Source organism: Urocitellus parryii, chromosome 4 (genome assembly GCF_045843805.1).
Source record: "Urocitellus parryii isolate mUroPar1 chromosome 4, mUroPar1.hap1, whole genome shotgun sequence".
Classification (NCBI taxonomy): Eukaryota; Metazoa; Chordata; class Mammalia; order Rodentia; family Sciuridae; genus Urocitellus; species Urocitellus parryii.
The window spans coordinates 112,696,545-112,723,709 of record NC_135534.1 but is presented as its reverse complement, the minus strand read 5'-3'; the positions used below and the strand labels follow the sequence as shown (position 1 = coordinate 112,723,709).

Genomic DNA, 27,165 nt, shown 5'->3' with positions numbered 1-27,165 from the left:
CTAAATCTCAACCACATGGAATGTAAACTGACTTGGAAGGTTAAGTTCCCTAGATATCAAAGTATACCCAAGCATATCTATTTTATGATTTTGATTTATCTAAAAGCCATGAATTCCTCCTATTTTATTAAACATGTAACACTAGACAGTTTCCTCATATATTTTAAAAGACTTGGGGCTTATATACCTCAGTGATACATGTCTTATGTAGTTTAAAAAAAATAAATAAAATGTCTGACTGAACTGTACAGGAAGCTATCTTGATGTTAAACGTCTATGGGTCCATTGTGCTTTGGAGCTAAACATTTTTAAGATGTTTCTCTTCTAGCAGTCAGGCTGGCAATGTGTCCTCCTTCTAAATTGTAGTTTATTAAGCAAGGATTTCAAAACCAGGTAATTAAACTTGACTGAAGTGGTATGTAAAAGCAATAGACTGGGCTGGGGATATAGTTCAGTTGGCAGAGTGCTTGCCTTGCATGTACAAGGCCCTGGGTTCAATCCCCTGCACCACTAAAGAAAAAAAAAAAAAAAAAAAAAAACACAGTAGACTGAGACAAGGAGAGACACTTACCTCTAAACAACCACAAGAGTTTTAGTGCATAGGCTAAAGGAAATGAAACTAAAGCCTTCAGGGAAGTGTTACAATTTGGTGAAAGTACTGAAAAATTAAATTTCAAATAGATGTTTATAATTATATTTAAGCTGATTCACAAGCATCTACTGATTATCAAGCTCTACACATAACATTGAAAGAGTTTCTCCCTCTCCACTGATAACATTTCACTGTTTGAGTCTTTAAAACTGCTGATTTAGTCACACTTGATTTATTCCTGCTCTAAAAAAATAAAAACCCTCACTAGTCCCAAAGAGTACTGGTGAGATCAGGTCTGGCTAGCCACTTTCTATCCCTTATAAAGTCAAAGCGCCTCTAAAGATGAGAGACATTGCAAATAGAGACATAACAGCAAGAAAGCTGTCTTTCCTGCCCAGAAATAGCACTCTCTTGTTCCATAAACATTTATTCATTTGATAAAAATTTATTGAGCACCTACTATGTGCAAGGCTTCACACTAAGTGCTACAATACAGACAGTATGACAAAACTGTTCATATAATGTAGAATCAGAGCTAGTCCTTAATAGTTTTCCTGATATCAGAGAAAAAGAATGCTCCTCCTACCTGGTTCAGAGAGCTAAGAGCATTGGTAAAGTCTGCTATATGTCCTTTGAGCAACCCAGCAGAAATTTTTGTCTTCAAATCAGCCATTAAGTCAAAACAAATAAGGCACATTTTTTAAAAAAAATTCCCCCCTTTAATTGACCAAAGTAAATCCGTGACATTTCATTTGGTAACCTGCTCAGAATTATAAAAATCATTCCATTTTGGCCCAGCCCATACTGTCCAGGGCAAAACTTCCAGACGATTCTAATGCCATCCGGCTCTGTTCTTATAAACTGCATATAAAAAAAAAATCTTCAACATTCTAAATATGAGGCGCTCAGTGCAAAGCGTATCATAGCTGGATGTGACATTTACGTCCTTGACAGGCCTCGATTATCCAGGTCCTTTACCTGCACACACACATACACACACACACAAAAAAAAAGAAAGTCAATTAAATTAATACTGATAACCAGGTTAACTTTGAAGAGTTTTTTCTAGTGAAATGGGTTCACCCAGAGCAGGTTGGATTATGTTTGGTTCTGCTGCCTGGTTTGACACTGTGAATAAATAAACATGGGTTAGAAGGTCTGGTAACACTGCTTAATCTTTCAGAGTATCTCTATGAGACATAGTAAATAATTTTCCCTTCACATTATCAAAGGCTCTCAATCTTTTCTTTTTTCTTTTTTGTATCAGGGATTGAACTCAGGAGTACTTAAGCACTGAGCCACATCCCTATCCACTTCTTTTTAGTTTGAGACAGGGTCTTGCTAAGTTGGCCTCGCTATGTTGCTGAGGCTGGCTTAGAACTTGTGATCCTCCTGCCTCAGCTTCCTGAGCCACTGAGTTACATATGTGCAACACTGCGCCTGGCTCAATCTTTTTTTATGTAAGAGCTATAGCACACTCATGTGATTACATGTCTCTTTTTACCATCAATTCCTCTGTAGGAGACGAGTAATGCAGTTCAGAAACAAACACACGAATTTTCTTTTTCTTTTCTCCCCTCAGGCCTGAGCACTGAAACATTCAGATCTAAATAGCAACTAGAAAAATGTTGCTGCACCAACTGCTAAAATGACAGCCACTGGGAGATCTACTCTAAGGATAACAGAATTTTAAAAGTAAAATTCTGAATGAATTGCAAGCTATCTTTCAGATACAGGTGTCATCAGAAATACCCCCATTTAAGAAATATGGTGGCCTATTATTTAAGCACTAGAACCTATCTGCAAACATGAGGGTCACTTTCTAAAACAGTATAGCATCTGCTCACCTTGTATATCCTGACCAGCCAATGTTCTGTGGTATATGCTTCCTCCAGGACATCAAGCTCAAAGTCTTTATTACCAATCTCAGCATTTCGGACACGGTCAAAGCCTGGTGGGCGTTCTAGAAAGGGACAAAAAAGAATACAGTATATCTTCTACTACTTAGATTGTTATTCCTCAGGCTGCAGTTTGATTAGACACTAGAGTCTGCAAAAAAAGAGCATCAGGTATTAAGAACAAATCAAGGTTACCCTGTTCAAGTTGATATTGCCAGAATCCATGGAGCTTATTTTTTCTAAGAGATAGGGGCTGACTTCCAAGCCCCTTTTTCTGAGAAATATCAGAAGCCTTTGTAACACACTACTAATCCTTCCATGGATCAGAAAATCTATCAGAAACCAAGGACCTGCATGTACTTCAGAAATTCTTTCAACATCAAAACCATGAAATTCAAGACTAAAGGAAAGACAACCTCATTAAATTCTTCTCAGTGTATCCATCTGAAGAAATGAAGTCTTCTGTCTGTCTATCCCTATATTCCTTTCCTCAGCAACATTCTTTACTGAGACACAACAAGAGATATCTGAAAGCACAGAATCTGGCGCTATACTGCCTGAGTTTGAATCCGGACCCTACCTCTTAGTCATGTGAAGTTGGCCAGTTTAGTAACCTACTGGCACCTCAATTGACTCAAAATGAAATAACAATATTAGCGTCTACTTTCTGAATCACTGTGAGGATTAAATGAGTTAACAGATATAAAGCATTTAGAACAAAGCCTAAAAAACAGAGTTTGCTAGCTATTTCTGTTACTGCGATTATTGTTAATGCTGTGTATCACTCACTGGCTTCTGTGTAGACCTGCCCAAAGCGGTAGTAACACATCTTGTACATAAGGCAGTTGAGCAGCACTGGAGAACCCTCACGGTCCACACGGAATTCCCCAGTTGGAGTATAATAGTCATTCTCCTTGATATGTTTGCCTGTGTCTGTGCTCCCTCCAATCCGAACCATCCAAAGAAACTTGTTGATATCTAGAGGAAAAAAAATAAAAGAAACTGCTGCATCAAAAAGGTTGCTAGAGCTAAATAACCAAATGAAAAAGCTATGTAAGGAAATTCCCCATATTTTTCTAATAGGGAATGATACCATCCATTCAACTCTATATTAAAAGTAGGACAATGTGTGAGTAAAATATTTTTCCTCAAAATATATAATTTTTCTCAGAAATTATTAGACTCCTGAAATCCTATGCTATTGATCCAGTCTTATGCCACAACTGAAACTATTCTTACATATTAGCTGGGGACTGAGCTATTGAATATAGGAGCCACTAGCCAGATGACACTAATTAAGAACTTGAAATGTGGCTAATACAAATTAAGGGATGCTATGAAAACAAAATACACATCAGATTTCGAGGACATAATACAAAACACACACAAAAATGGGTAAAACATATTAGTTATTTGTTAAATGTTTTGATATACTCAATTAAATAAAATTAATTTCAAGTATTTTACACTTATTTGATGTGAGAACTTAAAATGACTATGTAGATCCCATTGTATTTCTATTGGCCTATGCACTGACCCAAGGGATAGCAGCTTTACCAAAAAGGAAAATACAAGTTTGCTGCTCCCTCCTGAAATACAATTTCAGTCACTTACCTCCAAAGCACAAACATGAGAAGTCAACATTTCTGTGTCAAATATACTCCCAGACTCTATAAATACTGATACCACCATCAATTCAGGATATTTCTTAGATATGTTTATAGTTTTAGGGAAATCAACTGCTCTGTTTAACTGAATGGTTAGTATAAAAAGTATTACTGATCCATAGGTTAGTAATTTTATATTAACCTTTTTTTTATTAAAAAGGGTTCCAAAGGATATTCCAGAGGTTAAGAAAAGACTCTGAATCCACACTGTTTGCTTTGGGTTGGAATTCTAGCACTTCCAATTCTAGCTGAGTGACCTTGAGCAAGTTATTTAACCTCTATGTGCTTCAGTTTCCTCATCTATCAAACTAGAAAAATAAGAGGGTTGCAAATAAAAGCACTAACTATATCACTTTTCACAAGGTTAGCATTCATTGAACAACATTACTATCTTCCTATATCTATATTCTTTCCTTCATCTTATAGATGGAAATATTGAGACAAAGATTTGCCCAGATCATACAGACAGAAACAAGACCAAAAACAAAACTCAAGTATCAACTCAGTATCACAGAACTCTGGCACTGTAGCTATCTGGCAAATACATCCGAGGCAAAAATCTGGCAACCTTACTAAATGAAGAGTGAAAACTAATAGGAAAGGCCTAGAGGGTGTGGCTTAGTGTGATCCCCAACACCACCAAGATAATAACAACAGCAATAATAATTTCATAAAAATTAATTTTGAAGATACAGTTGTCTACAAAAAAAATTCAAATAAAGGTAATACTGTATCAACCTCTCTTTGGAGGGAATCTGGACTATGATCAGATTTAACTATTTTGTTTCAAATCTGCATTAAGTATTCAATAGAAGGTAAAATGAAATATGTGTTACACTGCAAAAGAGAAAAATTTTGTCCATGACCCGAACATTCAAAGGAAATTTAAATTAAGAACATTCAAGAAGTGCAATGAGATATGACCATGAAATAATGAAGCTTTTAAAAAATCATTCATACCCAAATGCCTATTATCACTTTAGAAAATGTCATTTTTTGAGTATGCACCACTTAGCATAAATATATTCAAAACATTTTGGAATTACTTATTTAAGATTGCCTGAGTGTGTAACTCTGCCAGAGTATATCTTTAGTCCACCAAGTGTCTGGAATTCAATCCTCAGCATCACAGAAAAAATGATCGCCTTCAGAGCCCAAGTCAGAGCCCAAGTTTTTGTTTTTTCACAGTGTTGCTTATTTGTTGGTTGGTTGCTTTTGTTTTGTTTTCTGGTACTGAGGATTGAACTCAGGGGCACTCAGCCACTGGGCCACATCCCCAGCCCTATTTTGTATTTTATTTAGAGACAGGGTCTCAGTGAGCTGCTAAGCATCTTGCCATTGCTGAGGTTGGCTTTGAATTCCCAATTCGCCTATCTTAGCCTTCTGAGCCACAGGGATTACAGGGGTACATCGACACACCCAGCTATAATTTAGTTTTAATAAACTCAGGAAAGACAAGAATAATGACTGGGGCCTGGTGTGGTGGCACACACCTGTAATCCCAGCAGCTCTGGAGGCTAATACAGAAGGATCTTGAGTTCAAAGCCAGCCTTAGCAATGGCAAGGTGCTAAGCAACTCGGTGAGATCCTGTCTCTAAATAAAATACAAAATAGAGCTGGGAATGTGGCTCAGTGGCTGTGTGCTCCTGAGTTCAATACCTGGTACCTCCCCCCACCAAAAAAAAAAAAAGAATAATGACTGAAGTTGAGTTGGGACGTAAGGGAAGGTGGGCAATTAAGACAATGCTAAATATCAAGATTTACTTTTTGGCTGGGCATAGGGGTGCATGCTTGTAATCCTCAGAGGCTCGGGAGGCTGAGGTAGGAAGACTGCAAGTTAAGGCCAGCCTTAGCAATTTAGGAAGACCTCGTCTCTAAATAAATAATGGGTCGGGGGTTGCAGCATAGTGGTAAAGTGCCTGGGTTCAATTCCCAGTACAAAAAAATTAAAAAGCCTAATATGATCCTAAGAGATAAGTCCAATGAGAAACAAATTAATACTGTCTTCTCTAATAGTTGTCACATGCATATTTTCATGTGTCTAGATAATGAGTGTTCTGCACTGATTATTTTTTTTGGAGGGTGGGGGCTGTCTTTCTGCATTGTTTAATGGTTAGTATTTTATTTTCTTCTTTGAAAATAATAGTCTAGCTTCTAAAGATCATGGTTAACTAGTCAATCATCATTCTTTCAACTTAAAAGCATGGCATACTCTTTTCTGCTAAGATTTTCTTTATGAATGAGTGTTTTTTCATGTAAACTTAAGCTATTAAACATCAATTTCACCTCATTAAATGTCTGATTTTCACAACATTTTTATACTTTTACATGACCAATTTATTATGAAGAAGCAGCATCTCCATTTTCATTAAAATATCTATACCATCACTACATGTGCCAAATGAAAACTACAAATACTAACAAGTATATGCAAAGACATAGAACTAAGAATTTGCAGTCACAGGTAGTAGAAACATAAACAGGTACTCCACTCTGGGAATCTTTATCAGTATCTCTTTATTCTATTTAAACTGAACAACAGACATTACTCCTAAACTAGTAATTCTACTCTTTGGAACATATTTCATCAAAAATATATTAGGGAATGTTCAAATCAGGATTATTCATAATAGCCTCAAAGTAGACACAGCACAAATATTCATCAACTCTAAAGTGAATATACTAGAAAAAAAAAGAAGAAAAAAAAAAAGAAAAAGAAAAAAAAAATAAAGTGAATATACTGTGCTACATTCACACAATGGAATACTATGCAGGAATAAAATTTAACAATTTACAACTATTCATAACCTGAATGAATCTCTTTTTTTATCTTTAGCACTGAGGACTGAACCTAGGGAAACCATACTACTAACTACATCTTCAGTCCTTTTTGAGACAGAGTCTCACTAAGTTGCTAGTGCTGCCTTCGAACTTGTGATCCTCCTGGCTCAGCCTCCTGAGTTGCTGGAATTATGGGCATGCTACACTGTGCCTGGATCCACAATATGAATGAATTTTGCAAACATAATACTGACCAAAAAAAGTCAGAAGAGTATATATGGTATTCTCATTCATAAAGTTAAAAAACAGGCAAAACGGGCTGGGGATGTGGCTCAAGCGGTAGCGCGCTCGCCTTGCATGCGTGCGGCCCGGGTTCGATCCTCAGCACCACATACCAACAAAGATGTTGTGTCTGCCGAGAGCTAAAAAATAAATAAATATTAAAAATTCTCTCTCTCTCTCTCTCTCTCTCTCTCTCTCTCTCTCTCTCCTCTCTCACTCTCTCTTTAAAAAAAAAAAAAAAACAGGCAAAACTTCATAGGTATATGCATATGACAAAATGTATCAAATGAGACTTTTTAAATATGTGCAAGGTACAATTATGAAACAATAAATCTGTTTCAAAACTAAATAGCACTAGAAGCTAGGACGGTGGTCAGCCTTGAGAACTGGTGGTAGATATTGCAAGGAAGTATAAAGAATAATTCTAGAATATTAGTAATACTCAACCTGGATTGTGGTTACATGAGTGTAATTTTTCTCTAAAAACCCATCAAGCTATACACTTAACAATGTCTACTTCTTTTTAAATATACTCAATCCCAAGTTTACTTTAAACATCTGTATAACCAAGACTATTTTTTTTTTTTTTTTGGAACCAACATTTGAACCCAGGGTCTCTTAACTACTGAGCCATATCCCAGCCCTTTTTCTACTTTTTATTTTGAGACAGGGTCTCACTAAGTTGCTTAGGGCCTTGCTAAATTGCTGAAGATGGCTTTGAACTTGTAATCCTTCTGCCTTAGCCTCCAGAACCACTGGAATTATAGGAGCACCACCATGCCCGGCTAACCAAGACTTCTTGACTTTAATAATATTTACTTTCATGCTAAGCTACTTTGTCGGGTATCATGTGTAATTGCTAATTTCTAGAATTTCACACACAAAAAAATATTTTCCAAAAATTACACTCATTTTTATTCCAACATTATAAACATAATCTTCCATTCATCTCAACAAGCAAAAAAATATTGTTAGCAATGGCTACTTAAGCTAAGACTCCTGGGGACTATCCCTTTCTACCACACATATGCATACATACATACATAAACACAACATGCATGTATGTACATATTTACACACATACACAGATATACATAAAAATTTCTACAGACTTAGAAATGTTGTTATTATAATAAAAAGAAAACTGAAAAATAATTGCACACAACCAAATAGTGCTGGTGCAATTGTTTGTGAAAACTGAAGTCTGGTGACAGGTCCCTAGTATAAAACATGATATAGTTTTATTACTTATATACTATCTGGATGGAACTGTCATGTGCCTATATCAGAAACTAATCTAAAATAAGAACACATCTTGGGGCTGGGGATGTGGCTCAAGCGGTAGCGCGCTCGCCTGGCATGCATGCGGCCCGGGTTCGATCCTCAGCACCACATACCAACAAAGATGTTGTGTCTGCCGAGAACTAAAAAATAAATATTAAAAAAAAAAAAAAATTCTCTCTCTGTATCTCTCTCTCCTCTCTCTCTCTCTCTAAAAAAAATAAAAATAAAAATAAGAACACATCTTGGGGATTAGCTCAGGGGTAGACTACATACTCAGCATGAGCAAAACCCTAAGCTCAAACCTCACCACCAAAAAGAAGAAAAAAAAGAAAGATAACCACAAAGTAATCATTAACTGCAGGTAAACAAGTTATAGTGTACTAGTTGACTCAGCAGTCAATAATATTTAAAAGTCATGATTCTGAAACCACTTCTGGATTTAATCAACAATTATAAATTAACTATGCTAAGAAATGAGAAAGGAAAAGGAGAGAATATGAAATAAACTGCAAAACTCTTTTGTTTATGGTAAGAGATTTATAAAGTATATCTATAACTGACCAATCACTGAATATAGCAAAATATACATGCTACTTAAAATTATGAGGGGCTAGGCGTATGATTCAGTGGTAGAGCGCTTGCCTTAACATGCACATGAGATTCAATTTCCAGCACCAAAAATAAATAAATACTAGGAATAACTGCTTCTGGGGATTGGTGTTAAAGAGGCTCCAGTTTAGGGGATACGATAATTCTTCATTATAAACCTTCAGAATTGTTTTAACTTTTTAAAAAATTAGCAGGTATTACTTTAATCTTGTAAATGTTATTTTTAAAGCAGTGAACTATATTTTCATGTTTCTTATAAAAATATCTTTTTGTCAATTATCATAAAGAACATGGTAATATTTGCCCTTTTATAGATTCAGTTGTCAGTGTCTGTAGGAGATTGCTCCTAGGACTCCCCATAGATACCAAAATCTACAGATGCTCAAATCCTTTAAATAAAATAGTGTTTACATATAGCTTACATCCTCCCATATATTTTAAATCATCTTTAGATTACTTATAATATCTGATACAACATAAATATTATGTAAATACATTTTATACTATACTGTTTTAAGAATAATGATAAGAAAAGTCTGTACATGTTTAACACAGACACAATTTTTTTCCCCAAATATTTTCATTGAATTCATGGATGTATAACTCATGAATAACAGGGCTGTGTGTATGTACATATGTTCATGTGACACTTATATATACATACAATATATATATATTTTTTATATGTAAATGCATTTCATACCTACATATATTTAAAAAACATTTTTTAAGCTAACAAATGATTACATAGCTTAAATTGATTAAATAATGCTGATTCTTAAGTTCATTTTCATAAGCCTTACAGTCTTAGTTTTACTACTTGGGGAACTACTGTCTTTAGACAATCATAGCATGTCATACTGTGAGAAGGAAAGAAAGGACGGGGAAAACAAAACAAAACAAAAAGAAATGAAGTCTTGGTTAGAGTAGTAAGGAGATTCATCTAGTTTTCTTATAATCTATGCCTTAGCATGTGTGAGGCTCTGGGTTCAATTCTCAGCACCTTATGTAAATAAAGGTCCACTGACAACTAAAAAAAATTTTTTTTAAATATTAATAATAATAATCTATGCCCTGCAGTTAGAAATGGAACCAAGTACATTACCATCAGAGGAATACCCAGTAAGGCCTCCAAAAATGACAAGCACATAGCTGACATCAAGCTCCCTCATGATCTCATAGGCTTTTTCTTCAGATGATGCCATTGCCTAGAAAAATGAATGTATAATCTTCAGAACAAAATCTCAAATCATGAGATTTCTTCATGAGGAGTATTTTCCACTAGACTGTGCATATCAAACATTCAAAGGATCCCTTAACTTACCTGCCCTACTCGAGAAATATGGGTATTATTCCATGTATTATTGTCCACTAAAATTGTCCTGTTTGCCATAGCTGTAATCTGGTAGCCATAATCCCACCATGACATGACCTTTGCATCCTGAAAGAATAGTAAAAGAAACAACAGGATTCTTACTACCCTAAAAATCAAATGCAAGACAAAGAGTGGTAGGACATCTGTGGTCCGATAGAAAGTGAGGCCTGGCTCATTAATCAATTTCTTCACAACATAGTACACTCCTAACCAGAAAATAAATGTTGGTATCTTTTCCTCCATTTATATACAATCATGAAAACTCAGCACAAGTTATATACAATCCAACATTCCCAAATCACTTTATATAAACAAACACAATGATGTGGGATGTGTAGGGGACTGTGCAATACACTAAATGATACTTAAGTGATAGCTTAGTATCACTAAGTAACTTTATTAAATAAATGACCTAACAATATAACAAAAATCAGTTATTATAAATATGGGAGGAAAAACACAAAATCACAAGATTTGATGGGCAGGGATTAAGAGACTCTTAGTTCTGAGGCTAAGGTTCTAGCTAAGTAGTAGAGCACTTGCTTAGCATGTGTAAAGCCTTAGACTCAATCCGCAGGCACTACCAAAAAAATATATATATATATTCTGGTTTTGACTCTTAACAAATATGCTCAGAAATGTCATGTTCAACAGATAGTCCAAAAAAAATGACTTCAGATTCTCAAAAGGCAATAAACTAAAATGTTAAAAAGTACTTATCATTAAGTGTTAACTTTATGGAAATAATAACATGTATTCTAGAACTGAGGTTGTGGCTCAGTGGTAAAGCGCTCACCTAGCATGCATGAGGCACTGGGTTCAATCCTCAGCACCACATAAAAATAAAATACTGTGTTCACCTAAAACTAAAACATAAATATACAAAAAGAAAAAAAAACATAAAACATGTATTATATATTTTTAACTTTTTTTTCCCCCAGTACTGGAAATTGAACCAGAGGTATTTTACCACTGAGTTGTATCCCCAGCCATTTTTTAAAATTTCGAGACAGGGTCTTGATAAGTTTCCCAAACTGGCCTTGAACTTGTGATCCCCTTGTCTCAGTCTCCTAAATTGCTGAGATTATACATGTGTACCACCATGACCAGCTTTTCTTTTATTACTGGGAAGGATAGTCTGTTTCATATCAAACCACCAACATATCAATGCAAGTGGCCATGGAAAGTTTAGATAATTAAGATTCACTACAGAAGAATTACCTGAATTAAATGGAAGTTGGCCTTTAAAGTTTATTCAAGACTAGATTTCTAAAGTTCCAATTTCTCCAAACTTTCCACCTTTCTCAAAGCTACATGATTCACTATCATATCCAGTGTTTCCCCCTTAATCCCTACCCCACAATTGCATTCCTCCCAAATTTTCACCTCTGGAGTATTGTGACGAAGCCAATAATATGCTTCTCGGAAGTCATCAAAAATGATCCTACTGCCATCCCCACCACGGGCAGACAATACAATGGAAGGAGAAGAATAGGCCTCGCTGGTCACCCAGGTTGAATGAAAGGTGTAGGTGATGAGAAAAAAAGCCATGACCAATATCATCCCACTTGCCACCTAAACAAGGAAAAAGAATTACATAATAAACCAAACTAAATTAATAGAACAATTTCTATATAGACAATATAAATGAGTTGAATCAAAATAAGTCAGAGGTTACCTGAGCTTATTCTAACCACCTATTACAATGCTCTAATTTACTCTCCCACTCAAAAACACAAACATACATATCACTCACACTCACACTCACACACACACACACACACACACACACACACACACACACACACGCAATTTCCCAAATCTGCTATACTGTCATTTAATTCTTACTTCATTCTTAATAGGGTAAGTAGAATCCTGTTGCTTCTTGCTTTTCTTGTCTGGGCGACTTATGTCCAGATTCTTCATATATGTGGACAGCACCTGAGAGACTCCAATGCCAGAAAGAATGCACATAACAGGTGCTAACACCAACATTAGACGTACCTAAGAGAGACAGGAATCATCAGTCTAACCAACATTTTACAATTACAGATTTCATTCTATTAGTAAACTATGACATCAATTTAGAGGTTTTCATCAAACATGATTTTTCAGTAAAGACAGAAAATGTTTGGGATAACAACAATAAAAGTATATATTTCTTAAACTCTGTCACAGGTACTTATGTATACATATGTGTCTTGAGTAATACAAAATACATTCCTAATTGCGATTTGGAATCAAAACAGTGTTAGAAATATTGTCTTAAAATCCCTCCTCTCTCTTAACTATCTATCTCTAGATAGTACTCCCATACCTTCAAGTAAAAAAGCATCATCTCCCTTTTTAAGTCACCCAGGGTCAAATTCTTCAAAAAAAATGCAAAACTGCCTTGCTACACAGGTTATGAACCCAAGAAAGCAGAACAATACAACCAGAATGTATGAGGGTCTTGGACATCCCTAGTGAGAATCAATAATAGCAAGTAGCTCTACAACTCAGCCCCTCAAGTGCTCAGAAGGAAACGTCTATACAAACTTTACTACTTTCTGAATCCTACCAGGAAAAAACAAAAACAAAAAAGCACCTCAGAGTTAAGAGTGAAAAGTTTTGCTAAGACTGAGGGAGTTCCTCACCATTACAGCTGAAAAGTACATGCTGGTCACACCATACATGATGATAAAAATCCGGGCATCAGACAGGTTGCTAAAGCAGTAATAGAGACCAACTACAAAAGAGGGAAGGAGAAGTAAGCAGATGAGCCCTATAGGCAGAAACCTACAAGGGAAATTATCTTCATTATATCACTGGATGATTCCACACATTTAACTCAGCAATTCCACTTCCAGGAATTTATCCTAAAAAAAAAATCATAGAAATGTGCAAAAGATGTTTACTGTCACAAAAATTGAGAAACAACCTAAAATGTCCAGCAAAGAAGCTAGTTAAAAGCATATTTTAAAAATGGAATATATCAATTAAGACATTGCTGCATAGGGTTATGGACTATTTGCCCTTTTACACATCTTTATGCATCTTGTACTGAAACAATAAAACTAACGAATGATATATCTTAAATATTTCTATAAAATAATGGGCTAGGGATGTGGCTCAAGCAGTAGCGCGCTCACCAGGCATGTGCAGGGCGCTGGGTTCGATCCTTAGCACTACATAAAATAAAAGATGTTGTGTCCGTTGAAAACTAAAAAATAAATATTAAAATAATAACAATAATAACAACAACAATAATAATAATAACAATAATAATAAATTACAGGGATTAAATTAAATTTTTTCAGTGCTAGGAATTGAAACTAGAGTCTTCAGCAGGCTAAGCAAGTACTCTAGCACTGAGCCACATCCTCAGCCCTATCATGATTCTTCAGGATCAGCGGAAAAAACTGTACGATCTTATTCTTATTCAATAAATAAGTAAATGAATATACACTGATATCCACAATATCAATAAGTGGATAAATATAAATTATCAATAGTAGCTAGAGATAGGTGTTAAGAACTCTAATTTTTACAATTTTTTTTTACTTATTTATATTATTTTCACAATACACAAATACTTCCATAATAAAATAAAGTACAAGTTATTTTATAAAAGACCACTGACATTGGTAAATTCTAAAACATATCTGAATTGGCCAGAAGATATTGAAAAGGCTCTACAGTTTGTAATGCCATTATGAAACTTCAATACTGCAAACAGGAGAAATTAGATGAAGTCAGGAGTATATGCCAGAAATACTACAAAGAAAAAGAAAGAAAACAAACAAACAAAAAAACCCAAATAAGAAGTAGAGTTGAATTTTAACATAAAACAAATAAACAGAAAGTTATGAAGAACTGAGCTTGCCAATATCTGTAACTTCAACTTCTGACTCCTACTCTGCTTCAAATATCTGGAAAATGTGCTTAGCCATCCTCTGTCCTGCACAGCATAAACAGGCAAATAAGAACAAAGATGAGGGTAGTTGACATTTTTAGAATCAAATGGTGATTCTATGAAAAAGGCCACTTCAGAGCACAAGGTAGACAGACCTGGAAACATGAAAACGAGGAGCTGCAGATCAAAATAGTAGGAAGACCAGGTTGTGGGCTGATGCTCGGACACAGAAGCAATGATGGGGATGTTGTTCTTAGCATAAGAAGGATCCAGCAGTGAGTAGAAACGCCCCGTCCATGGAGATATTTTTCCTGGCAGCAAAGAAGCAATAAAAATTTCACTTACACTCCTAAAACAAACATCCTAACCTAACTAATCACAACATCTCATTTTAATAACACTCTTAGAGACAGAGAAGGACTAAGTTTTTGCTTCAGTGCCACCAATAATACTAAAGAGTTTCACTCCTTTTCCTTCAAACTTGAGCGTACTTGAGTCAACATCACCAGCAGAATAAGAATTGGGCTATATATAAATTCAGAGAAAAAAATGAAGGCAAAAGAGCTTCCTGAAAAGGTATTATGCCTAATCTGGAAAACTCCAGAGATTAAATAAACAATGTCCTCTAGTCCCACTCTGAATTAGACAATACTTGGGTAAAAACAAATTAGCTTCTGAGAGTGGAAAAAAAAAATGAAGGAGGAAAATGTGGCAGGCTAACCAATATGAATGGCCATGATTAAGTTCCCATAGGGTTAGATGAGTGCCATGATATAAGGTATCACAAGGAATGTAAGAAGGTCTACCAACCAATAGAAAAGAAAAAGATTAGCAAGGTAAGATACAGTTCTTTCACTAGGTGTAATTAAAAGTAGCTCTAATAAGACATTTTCTGCTATGGTAAATCTAACACTGGGGATGACAAGTGAATTGAATATAAAAAAGCAAAACTTTAGTATTTGAAATAAAGAGAAACAGGAATAAAAGAAAGAATCTCCTATGCTCAGGAAATACTCTTTTTGGAGTTTATTTTATGTATCCATTTTCATTTAATACTAGAAGCTAAGATCCCACCCTACCTGTCAGCATGAGGAGAGCTCCCACAGTGAGTAGGACAAAGCCTACCAGGGATATGACACTACGGAAAAGAACTTCAAATTGCTGTGGATTTAATTTGCTGCGCAGGTAATCCACAAAGGCATGGATCTGGCAAAGACCAAAGACTCCAAAGGCTGCCATGTGCTCTGATGAAAGGACAGGCTGTAGGGTAAAAGCATTATATATGGTAATAATATAGCCCAGACCCTTATTACCCTGATCTATTTCAGGGGTCAAATAAGTTCTGAAGTTTCCCAAAGGAATCAGTCCAATCTAGGCAAGGGTTTAATTCATCTGACATATTTTCCAAATATACATAGAGTCCCCCAAAACATACCACACACCATCTTAATCACATCTCTGCCTATTGCTCAGGCTATTTCCTTGGCTTGGTCTGCAATTTTCCTGAAACTTCCTTTCATTGAAATTCTCATCATTCAAGACCCAACCAAAACAATACCTGAAGAGGCTGAAAACTCTATTAAATCTAACACTCACCTGGAAACCCACAAAGGAGATCTGCATGGAAAGAATGGTGCCCAGGCAGTAAACTGTGCAATAGGCCACATAAATCCGGTGGGAGAAACGGCCTGTGAGCATCAGCACCAGAACATGAAGAGGAATCAAGTTGATCAGGAACACATAACCTCCCCATGAGGAAACCTATGGCAGGGAAAAAAAAAAAACAGTTCCTCTGAGCACTCCTCCTCAGGTCACCACCATTATACTTTAGGATGTCTCCTGTGAACTTTCTTTTTTTTTTTTTTTTTTTTTTGCATTTTTTTTTTTTTATTGTTGGTCGTTCAAAACATTACATAGTTCCTCATACATCATATTTCACAGTTTGATTCAAATGAGTTATGAACTCCCAATTTTATCCCGTATACAGATTGCTGTATCACATCAGTTACCCTTCCATTGATTGACATATTGCCTTTCTAGTGTCTGATGTATTCTGCTGTCTGTATTATTCTCTACTATCCCCCCTCCCCTCCCCTCCCCTTTTCTCTCTCTACCCCTTCTACTGTAAATCACTTCTTCCATTTGAATTATCTTGTCTTACCCCTCCTTTCCTCTTATATGTCATTTTGTATAACCCTGAGGATCGCCTTCCATTTCCATGCGATTCCCCTTCTCGTTTCCTTTCCCTCCCACCTCTCAACCCTGTTAATGAAAATCTTCGTCTCAAGCTCTTCGTCCCTACCCTGTCCTTGTTTCCTCCCCTTATATCAGAGGAGTCATTTGGTATTTGTTTTTTAAAGATTGACTAGCTTCACTTAGCATAATCTGCTCTAATGCCATCCATTTCCCTCCAAATTCTATGATTTTGTCATTTTTAAATGCAGAGTAATACTCCATTGTGTATAAATGCCACATTTTTTTAATCCATTCATCTATTGAAGGGCATCTAGGCTGATTCCACAATCTTGCTATCGTGAATTGTGCTGCTATGAACATCGATGTAGCAGTGTCCCTGTAGCATGCTCTTATTAGGTCTTTAGGGAATAGACCGAGAAGGGGAATAGCTGTCCTGTGAACTTTCTAAAGCTTACTTGTTTACATAACGACTGACTTTACTTATGTCAAGTGGCTTAAAGAGTTTAAATAGGCCAGGCACACTGGCACACACCTGTAATTCTATGACTCAGGAAGCTGAGGCAACAAGATCATAAGTTCCAGACCACCCCTGGCAACTAAGAGAGACCCTATCTCAAAATAAAAAAAATAGGAAGGATTGGGATATAGCTCAATGGTACAGGATCCCTGGATTCAATCCCTAATACCACACGCTCACATACAAAAAAGTTTAAATAATTGATTTTTGGGGGGTGGGGGTAGAAAAATCACACCCCATTACTGTAAGTTAACTGCCAGCTCCCTTATGGCTACTAGCATTATAGCATTACCTATTACTGTAAGTTAACTGCCAGTTCCCTTATGGCTACTAGCATTATAGCAAGACATACCCAAGCATCAGAGTAAATCTAGATGCAATCCACTGTATAGTCCCATAGAGAATTTAGGGATATATAAGCAAGTAGAAGTAGTTAAAGGAAGAAAGTCTAACTAAACAGAAAAAAATATGTATTGGAAAAGTAAAGTTTTAAGGAAAACATAACCAGAAAAGGTTGATCAACTAGTATGTACCCATAGGAAATAGTTAAAGAAATAACTAACCAGAAGAAATAACATAACCAGAAAAGGTTGATCAACTAGTATGTACCCACAGGAAATAGTTAAAGAAATTTAAAAGCTGGACACTGTGGGAACCTGTAATCTCAGCAAGTAAGAAAGCTAAGGCAGGAGATCACAAGTTCAAGGACAGCTTCAGAAACTCAGTGAAACCCTGAGCAACTTAGTGAGACCCTGCCTTAAAATAAAAAATTAAAAGGCTGGAGATGTAGCTCAGTGGTACAAAAGTGCCCCTAGGGTCAATCCCTAGTGCTGGTTTAAAAAAAAAAGAAAAGAAAAAGAAATTCAAAAATTAAAAACATGTAGAGAGGTTGGGGATATAGTTCAGTAGTAAGGCATTTGCCTAGCATGTGTGTGTGCAGCCCTGGGTTTAAGCACATGTAGAAAAAGTTACCATGTAGAAATACGCAAGAGCACACTTGGCTGCCCAATAGATGGAACCAGTCTTCACTGCCTTGATCCACATGTAGTAGGTGAGGAGCATGCAAAAGATGGCAATCCCTGCAGAAAAAAAACACCAAAAATTCAAGAGGCTATGCCAGCAGAGTGGCTAAGAATACTGTTTTGAAGCAGACTGCCTGATTAAGATCTTTTATCTACTACTTAGTAATACTGTAATTTTAGGTAAATTATTTTACCTCCCTTTGTCTCATTTTCCTATTAAAAAAAGATGTCTGATATAGTAGCTACTTTATAAAACTGTTGTGAAGATAAATATAAATAATGCACATAAAGAATTTAGGTTGGGTGCCATGGCACACACATGTAATCCCAGAAGCTCAGGAGGTTGACACAGGAAAATCACAAGTTCAAAGCCACCCTCAGCAATAACAGGGAGCTAAGCAACTCAGTGGGACCCAGTCTCTAAAAATAAAGTACAGAATAGGCCTGGGGATGTGGCTCAGTGGTCCAGTGCCCCAGAGTTCAATCCCCAATATTCCCCCACTCCTCCCCCCAAAAAAGAATTTAGAACAGTAAGCACTCAGGAAATGTAAGCCAATATTATTTTTGTTCTTTCCAGACATTATATTTCCTGCTACTTCTAAAGAAGTACTATACTATCATGCGCTGTCCTGCCTCTAGATCGTAACATAAGCTGGCTCTGGCTGCAACTCATCTTAATATCTACCTAATGAAGTATTAACGTCAGGGCCCAGTTCAAACTCAATCACTTCCAGAAAGCTTGATGACAAAAACCCAAGATAATCTCTCCTTGTACTTTATTCTTTTTTTTTTTTTTAATATTTATTTATTTATTTTTTTTAGTTCTCAGCAGACACAACATCTTTGTTGGTATGTGGTGCTGAGGATCGAACCCGGGCCGCACGCATGCCAGGTGAGCGCGCTACCACTTGAGCCACATCCCCAGCCCTTGTACTTTATTCTAAAGTGGTCTTTATATTTTTATCAGAGCACAAAGCACTATATGCCTGTTACTAGAGTAATTTTTTTTTTAAAGAGAGAGAGAATTCTTCAATATTTATTTTTCAGTTTTCAGTGGACACAACATCTTTATTTTTTTTATGTGGTGCTAAGGATTGAACCCAGAGCCCCACGCATGCCAGGCAAGCGCATTACCGCTGAGCCACATCCCTAGCCCTAGAGTAATTTTTATAGGTCCATTTTTACCATACCAGATTATGGACCAACATAATATTTATATAGAGATCCCTGGGCTGGGGAATATAGCTCAGGTGGTAGAGTGCTTGCTTCGCATACACAACACCCTGGGTTCAATTCCCCAGCACCACAAAACAAAACAAAAATACTATAATCTATCCCTTTAATTTAATTATGAGCCAAAACAATCTTATTCATTATCTATCTTTATAATATTTAACACTGTCTTCCAGAAAACGACTTTCAATACATTTAGAATTTTAAAAGTCATTATAATTTTTAAGGATAAATATATCCCTTTATCTAAGAAAATAAAACAAATAATTATAATGTTAAAACAAGAGTTAACTCTGAGTCCTGAGATGAGCCAAGAGCTTATAGATTTACCAGTTACCTCTCTAGCAGGAATTTCAGGATAAAACAAACTTGTCCAAGATCCCTTCTTGCCCATTTCTAAAATTCTTACCAAGTATCATTTTTATTATTGCTAAGCCTTAGATCTGACCCAAATTCTAGGGTACTTTGTGAAATTCTATTGGATAATGAAGTTAATGAAGTGAACAGACCCCCTTTAGCATTTTACATGTCTACCTTCATTATCATAGGAACCAGCCACAGATCGGGAGATATATCCAGGAACTACAGCAATCATGGCAGCAGCAAGAAGTCCAGCCCCTGCATCCTAAGAAAAAATAATAAGAGTTAACACCAACACATCTATGAGAGAGAACAAATAACCAATAACCCGCTAGTTTATTCTGATTAAATGGGCCTAGAGAGCACCCAACAATTTCCAAGGTAGATGTGAAGTACTGCAAATGCTCACAGCACCAAGAAAGCTAAAACTTTTATAACCAAGTTCCCATGACACCAAGTCTAAAACTGAGTACACATATACTGAGGACAGATTAAGTCACATGAGCTACCTAAATATCAGCACTTGCCCCAGAATGTGCTATTTGCTTTTTTTTTCTTTTTAGTTATACATGACAATAGAATGTATTTTGTACATTTTGTACATACATGTAGTATAACTTCCCATTCTTGTAGTTGTACATGATGTGGAGGTATACTGGTCATATATTCATATATGAACAAAGGAAAGGTATGTCTAATTCATTCTACTGTCTTTCCCATTCCTATCCCCCACCCTTCCCGCAATTCTCCCTGCCAAGTTTGGTAAAGCTCCACTCCCACTCCCCATTGTGAGTTAGCATCCGCATATTAGAGAGAACATTCAGTCTTTGATTTTGGGGGATTGGCTTATTTCACTTAGCATGATAGTCTCCAGTTCCATCCATTTACCATCAAATGCCATAATTTCATTCTTCTTTATGGCTGAGTAACATTCAATTGCATATATATACCACCCAACCCCAGGTCTTTACCTGTGAGCTACATTCCCAATCTTTTTTTTTTTTAATATATATATATATATTTTTATTTTGACATATGGTCTCCCTAAATTGCCAAGGCCTTGAACTTGCAACCATTCTGCTTCAGCCTCCTGAGATGCTGGGTTTAAGACATGCACCATTGTACCTGGCTACTTTTAGGGTTTTTTTAGTTTGTTTTTGTTTAATCATGCTGGAGATTGAACCCAGGGACTTGCTCATACCAGGAAAACACTCTACTACTGAGCCATGTTCCAAGCCCACAGAATTGGCTGTTTGACTACAGGTATCCCCAAGCTAATCAGTTCCTTCCTCTAACAATGACTGCACAGGAATACCAGCCATACCTCTAAAAGCCATGCAATGATGAACAAAGGAAGAAAATCATTATGTAAGTCAAAAAGGCAAAAGGGATAAGTGATAATCCACCTAAACTGAAGATACCAGGAACATAAGTAATAAAGCTGGAGTACCACCAGGCAACTTTTGAGCTCAGGAAAAAAGTAGAAACAAAATAAACTCACATTCCAAAAGAAAAAGGGTTTGTCTGTTCATAAGTGTCAAATTTGGGACAAGGGCAACAAGGAGAAGGATGAAAAGTTTCCCAAACTAAACGCAGGCTTCTAAAGTTCTCCTACTAGTTTATCACCTCTTAGGTATCCCCCAGTTACCACAGCAATACACTAAGAATAGATTCTAGGGAACCAGGTTCAGCAAAGCTGAAATCTGAAAAAAGAGCCAGCACTTAGGGAGAGAAGCCAAATGGCTTAAGAATTTTAAAATAAATGCTAAATAAATAAATAATTTGTAAGTACTTATTTCCTAAGGAAAGAACTAACTACCTTAGAAAATTTTTTGTGTAGTTGTTTTTTTTCTTCTTTGTTACACTGTAAGGGCTTCAAAATCAAAATCTCACATTATGCATTTTAAGTTTTGTTTTGTTGATGGGGGTAGTGGGGAGTACTAAGGATTGAACCCAGGACTGCACATATGACTGGCAAGTGCCTTATTAATGAGCTATAGCCCCAGCCCTTTTTATCTTGAGACAGAGTTGCACTAAATTACCCAGGATGGTTTCAAACTTGAGAACCTCCCGCCTAAGACATGTGCCAGCTTTTTTTCTCTCTATTTGATTTTCAAATATCCTCGCCTATGGGCAAATTGCAAATGATAAGAAACACATATTCTAGGAGGGGTTGGAGTAAACTCAATGCAGCCTAGCAAACACTGTCCATAGACTCTGGCTTCCTGTAAGACTCTCAGTTCCCCACCCTCTAGCATCAACAAGAAAGGCTGAGCAACATTCATTCTCAAGTCTCCTATCACCCCAAATCCTTCACCTTGAGCTCTTTGGTAAGGTGGTACGTGACGATGGTGGTGAAGGAAGAGAAGAGTGGGGCCAGGAACACACAGACATTCCGAATGTCGATGGTGATGTGGAAAAAATGGAGAACATGGTAGATTGCAGCAGAGGTGATCATTAAGCCTGAAACAGGAAGGAGAGACTCCATTAGGTTGTCCTGGTAAGACAAAGAACTTCAAGGAAAGAGAAAACATCAATAAAGTCACGACATAGGTCTTGACAAACCAGAAACACTAACACAGCAACTGCAGTAGACCTCTAAATTTCTTTCCTAAGCATTCAATGAAAAGTCCAGAATATACGAAAAAACATGCATCACCACTTTCCCACACATGTTCTCCTGTCTTACATAAAATAAACCATTAAAAAAAATCTATAATCACAATGAAATTATAAGTGTCATGAATTAAAACTATTAGAAATATAAGAAACTATTATATACAAATACTATCCTGTTAAAAAATTTTTGTTAATTCTGTTCTTACCTGGATAAATTGTTCCTCCAATGATTCGTCCCAAAGGGTACCAAGCCCGGTCATCAAACCAGTTATGGAATTTATAAAATCCCTCCTCAGCCAGGAACCGGGTAGTCCGATAATTAAAATACCTATACCAAGTAAGAAAAGATTTGTGCCTCCTCTTCTTCCTACCCAAATACTCATTCATGAAAAAAAATTTAAGTTGATTTTGGAGGTCCCAAAGAGAATATCTACAATGCCTCTAAAATGCTTTCCAGTGTCTTCACAAAATGATAGGTCTGCATACCAATGTAGGCATTAAACTTTTGAACCAATGTTCCAGCAGGTGAATATTTTTAAGATACTTCAAGAACCTATGATTCTGGCTTTCCAAACATTTCATAAGCCTTAACTTGAGGTAACACAGTGACAGTGGTCTCTGGAGTCAGACAAATCCACATTCATCTTGGCAACTCCATTAATAAATTGTAACTCTGGATAACCTCTCCAAGCCTGAGCTTCCTCATTTATTAAAAAAAGGAGGACCTACATCTTATTGTTTTCTGTAAGGATTTAGAAATAATCTATAAAACAATGCTTGGAACAAAATGAATCTCAAGTTCATGACTTTTAATTTTCTTTTGAGCTCTGAATATACACCAGGTCCCTTTCTGTCAATCTGCATCTGTAACTTTTGACCAAACTCAGAAGCTAGATTTCTCTTAGCCTAGTCAGATCTTAAATGACAGGCAAGTCACACCAGCAATGCTTCTCACATTTTTTGAGTTTTTCTAGACTTAGCTGGTCAATTCCAACAGAAATGCTTCAAAAATATGGAAAACTTCCAGGATTTTCCTCTTAAATGTACTGAAAGCACATCCCCATCACTGAGAGCTGACTTAAATCTGAATCTGAAAACCACGAACCTGAATACCTCCAAAGGAAAATACCAGACCAAGCAAAGGTACTCACGGATCGAACTCATGGATAACACTTTCGAATCTCAGGACAGCAAAGAGACGAGTGGAGAAAGCTACAAAAATTAGAAAATAAATATTTTAATGTCAATATGCCATGAAAACAACAGCCAATAAATAATAGCATTATAAAGAAAACAGAATTATTCAACACAGGGGTCACATAAAAAATAAAATAATTCCTCAATAAAATCTATATCTATCAGTCCCCACACAGAGGAAAAAAAGAAGTCTGACACTAGCACTACATTTTCCACTTACGTAGGACACATTTAATCACCTATTAAATTGTTTCTAGTAAACAAAACCTATTAACATTACATTTACCTACTAATACTCAGCTTACAAGGTCATCTTTTATAAATGCTGACACCACACACACACACACACACACACACACACACAAAAAAACGAACCTTAATCTTGGAGCAACGCAAGAGTATGTCAAACATGACTATATTTATGACTCATGAAGAACTTGAAAATCTATAAAATAAGTTCTCAAGGACTATCAAAACTACTAAGTATCTAAACTAAAGATAATTGTCCTCTACAAAATTCAGTGAACAATCCCCATTACCTCTTTCAGCCCTATGAGAAAAAAGAATTAGTATGCTTTCATTCTTTCCCAGAGGATTGCCAGTCCTTTTATATTCCTTGTTTCTTTTATTTTGCCTAGAAAATTATCATGAAGGGGAAATGCAAAAAGAACAAATTACCATCCATTAGAAGAACAAAGCATTTAGCCAGGTGCAGTGGCACACACCTAAAATCTTAGTTACTTGGGAGCCTAAGCCAAAAGGATCACAAGTTGAGGAGAGCCTGGACAATTTAGCAAGACCCTATCCCAAAATAAAAAATAAAAAGGGCTGAGGATGCAGCTCAATGGTAGGACCTCCCTGGGTTAAATCCCCAGTTCCATACACACACACACACACACAACAACAACAAAACAAAAAAAAAAACATAAAAAGCATTTTAAGAAAGCCATGTTTTACTTTTTTCAGCATTTTCTTCTCATTCCCAAAGAAATGGAGACCCAGGTGCATACTCACATAACACAGCAGCCATTGATAGAATGAGAAGCTTCAGAAGAGTGTCCTGCTTCTCATAGGACAATCGCAAAAATCCAAGCTTAGTCATCTTGACATCGATGGGTCACAACAGAAGACACTCAAATAGCTAAAATGGAAAAGTCAAGATCATAGGATACTGAACACCCTCCATTTACTTAACTTTCGTCTTATACACAAGAAGAGAACCATAAGGGACATATGAGCTAGCGAAAAGAGAACAGGCGGTCAGGCCTAGTACCAATACCCAAACCTTGCCTGAAGTATGATATACTGGGAAGGAAGTAGACACAATCAGATCTATGTGATAAAACCAAAAAGGAGTCCGGTGTGGTGGTACACGCCTGTAATTCCAGCATCTTGGGAGTCTGAGGCAAGACAATCACAAGTTTGAGATCAGTCTCAGCAACTTAGCAAAGCCCTAAACAACTTAGCAAGAACCTGTCTCAAAATAAAAAGTAAAAAGGGATAAGGATATGGCTCAGTGGTTAAAATGCCCCTAGGTTAAATCCCCAGTACCCCAATCTCCCCCAAAAAAAATGTAAAAAGAAATGATCTAAAGAAACCACTCATGTTTAAGCCTCCCTCTCCTTCACATCTAAGTACATAAATACAACTGTACTTAAGTACAACTGGCAATAGTATCATATAACAAAAGCAGGGCTAGGGAGCAGCTCAGTAGCAAAGCACATGGTGAGCATGCTCAAGGCCCTGGGTTCAATCTCTAGCACCATAAAAACAGTAATAACAAAATAGTATGGAAGGGAGAGTGGCAAAAATAAATAGGAAACATGAAAAATGAGAAAAAATATGAAGAAAACACTCAGAAAAAGTCAAATATATGGGGAGTAAGAAATGGAGAGTAAACATTAAGTACAGAAGTGAAAGTAAAAAGAGGAAAAACAGAAATTATGACTGAATCAGCACAATTTCAAGCCCTAAATATAAGATTCAATTGACTGGCAACAAGCTTCTTTCTTTTCCAAATCTCAACAGGGCTGTAGGGTTAACTAAAAGCCATGATTGCTCATTAATGCAAGTAAAAGTATGCACCCAAGAGGGGAACATAAACATACACAGACCACTGTACTTTTAATCCCTAAATGACAGTGCAACTTCTGCACAGATCTATTAAATCATCTGTTTCAAAGCCTCTCTGTAACTGACACTGCTGATTTAAAGCAACTGATTCCATGACACAGAGATAATTCATGGAACCAGATGCTAATCTTGAGGGAAAAGAAATAAATTTTTCCTACTGAAGCAGAAAAAGGTAGGGGGAGGGGAAAATTAAATTAAAACAAAATGTTCAGGAAGTAGTTATAGACTATTAAAAAAGGTAATACTTGATAGTGAAGAGCTACATAGCATTACTTTACCACAGCAGGTTGCAGGTTAGCCACTTCTGTATAAAACAGTACTACCTTCTTAAATTATAAGCTGATCAAGGGCTAAGGAATTAAGAATATAACAACAATATTTAATATTGTTCAAAACTATGCTGAAAATGAAAGGAACCTGCATTAGTCCTAATCTTTTCCCCACTACTAGAAGGAAAGGAGGGAAAAAAATAACACTGGACTAGGAGGAAGGCATGAAGAAACACATTCCTAGTCTCCAAACTGAGAAGTCAAACATATTTTCTATAATTAACCGGGGCAGAGGAGCAGATTTAGATATGAGTGTTTAATTATAATCCCAAAAGAAAAACTTATGGTGTAATCAAAGACCTAACTCCAGGAAGTTAACAATCCAGTTTTATCTCTAAAGTTTGAAGCCGTTTTCTGGAATGGCAGAAACAGAAACAAACTTAACACCATTGATTTGATATAGCCTACACACCTATAAAAATAAGGAGAGTGTGCGTGTACCTCAACCCGAAAACTGAGTAAAGGAACTGGTAATTTAAGGCCGGACCCTAAGAGAAGGTTTCATCCTGTGTTTTCTGGTCATTTTCGCAAACCGCCAAAACAAATAAGAGCACAGACACGTTCTTAAAATACTTTTCTTTCTGCTCTCCTCCTCAACTGTATCCTGCTACCTCTGGCATCTTGTCCCACCCCTATCCTAACTTCCACGACTGCAACCTCTCCAGCCCCGTTTTCCTACACACGTTCCACACCCTCACACAGTTTGCTCCCCTTCCTCCCTTCAGGTCTCCTTGGCAGGTCCCTGTCCTTTCAACCACCCAAACCTGAGAACCTCTGACCCCACCAGCCGCTGGACCCCCACCACCCCAACACCCTAAGCGTCTTCCCCTCCAAACTAGCTGCAACATCCAGTTTTTCCCACACAGTCCTAGCCTAAGCGCACGCCCCATCCCCGCGATCTCCTTCCCCAGACCTTCACCTCCTTCCACTCCAGGAGGTCCCCCACACCACACCCCACGCCCCCTCCTATGCAGGGTCCTAAGCTTTGCTCCCCACCACCTTTTAGAGCCCTGCCTCATGAACTTCGTACACGCCCACCAACACCCTGCACCTCACCAGACGCTAATCCTCAAGTTATAGCCTACGGCCTTCTCACCTAGCCGGCGTTCCTCAAGAACCCGCTTGGTTCCTTCTGCCATCCGTTCAGTGGTGCACCCAACCCTGGCAACGGCTGAG

At 36.9% G+C, this 27,165-nt stretch overlaps 1 protein-coding gene across 1 annotated transcript; it reads right to left on the bottom strand.

Annotated features, from left to right (window-relative positions):
* On the bottom strand, window positions 1–27,165 carry Stt3a (STT3 oligosaccharyltransferase complex catalytic subunit A). The gene is made up of 18 exons (XM_077796973.1): window positions 27,086–27,165; window positions 24,542–24,668; window positions 23,482–23,542; window positions 22,537–22,658; window positions 22,029–22,174; window positions 19,886–19,976; window positions 18,069–18,175; window positions 15,980–16,144; window positions 15,463–15,643; window positions 14,539–14,694; window positions 13,125–13,216; window positions 12,337–12,492; window positions 11,875–12,063; window positions 10,438–10,554; window positions 10,219–10,321; window positions 3,280–3,468; window positions 2,440–2,555; window positions 1–1,570 (listed from the first exon to the last, which is right to left on the bottom strand). The coding sequence occupies exons 2-18, from the start codon at window positions 24,627–24,629 to the stop codon at window positions 1,532–1,534; spliced, it is 2,118 nt and encodes a 705-aa protein (XP_077653099.1). The 5' UTR covers window positions 24,630–24,668; window positions 27,086–27,165; the 3' UTR covers window positions 1–1,531.

Coding starts and splice junctions, on each gene's coding strand:
- Stt3a (XM_077796973.1), bottom strand. CDS start 24,629: ATGACTAAGCTTGGATTTTTGCGATTGTCCTATGAGAAGCAGGACACT. Junction 14,695..15,462: donor AGCTCTCCTCATGCTGACAG/GTAGGGTGGGAT, acceptor CTTTGCTGCCAG/GAAAAATATCTCCATGGACG. Junction 10,555..11,874: donor TTCGTCACAATACTCCAGAG/GTGAAAATTTGG, acceptor CTATTCTTTCAG/GATGCAAAGGTCATGTCATG.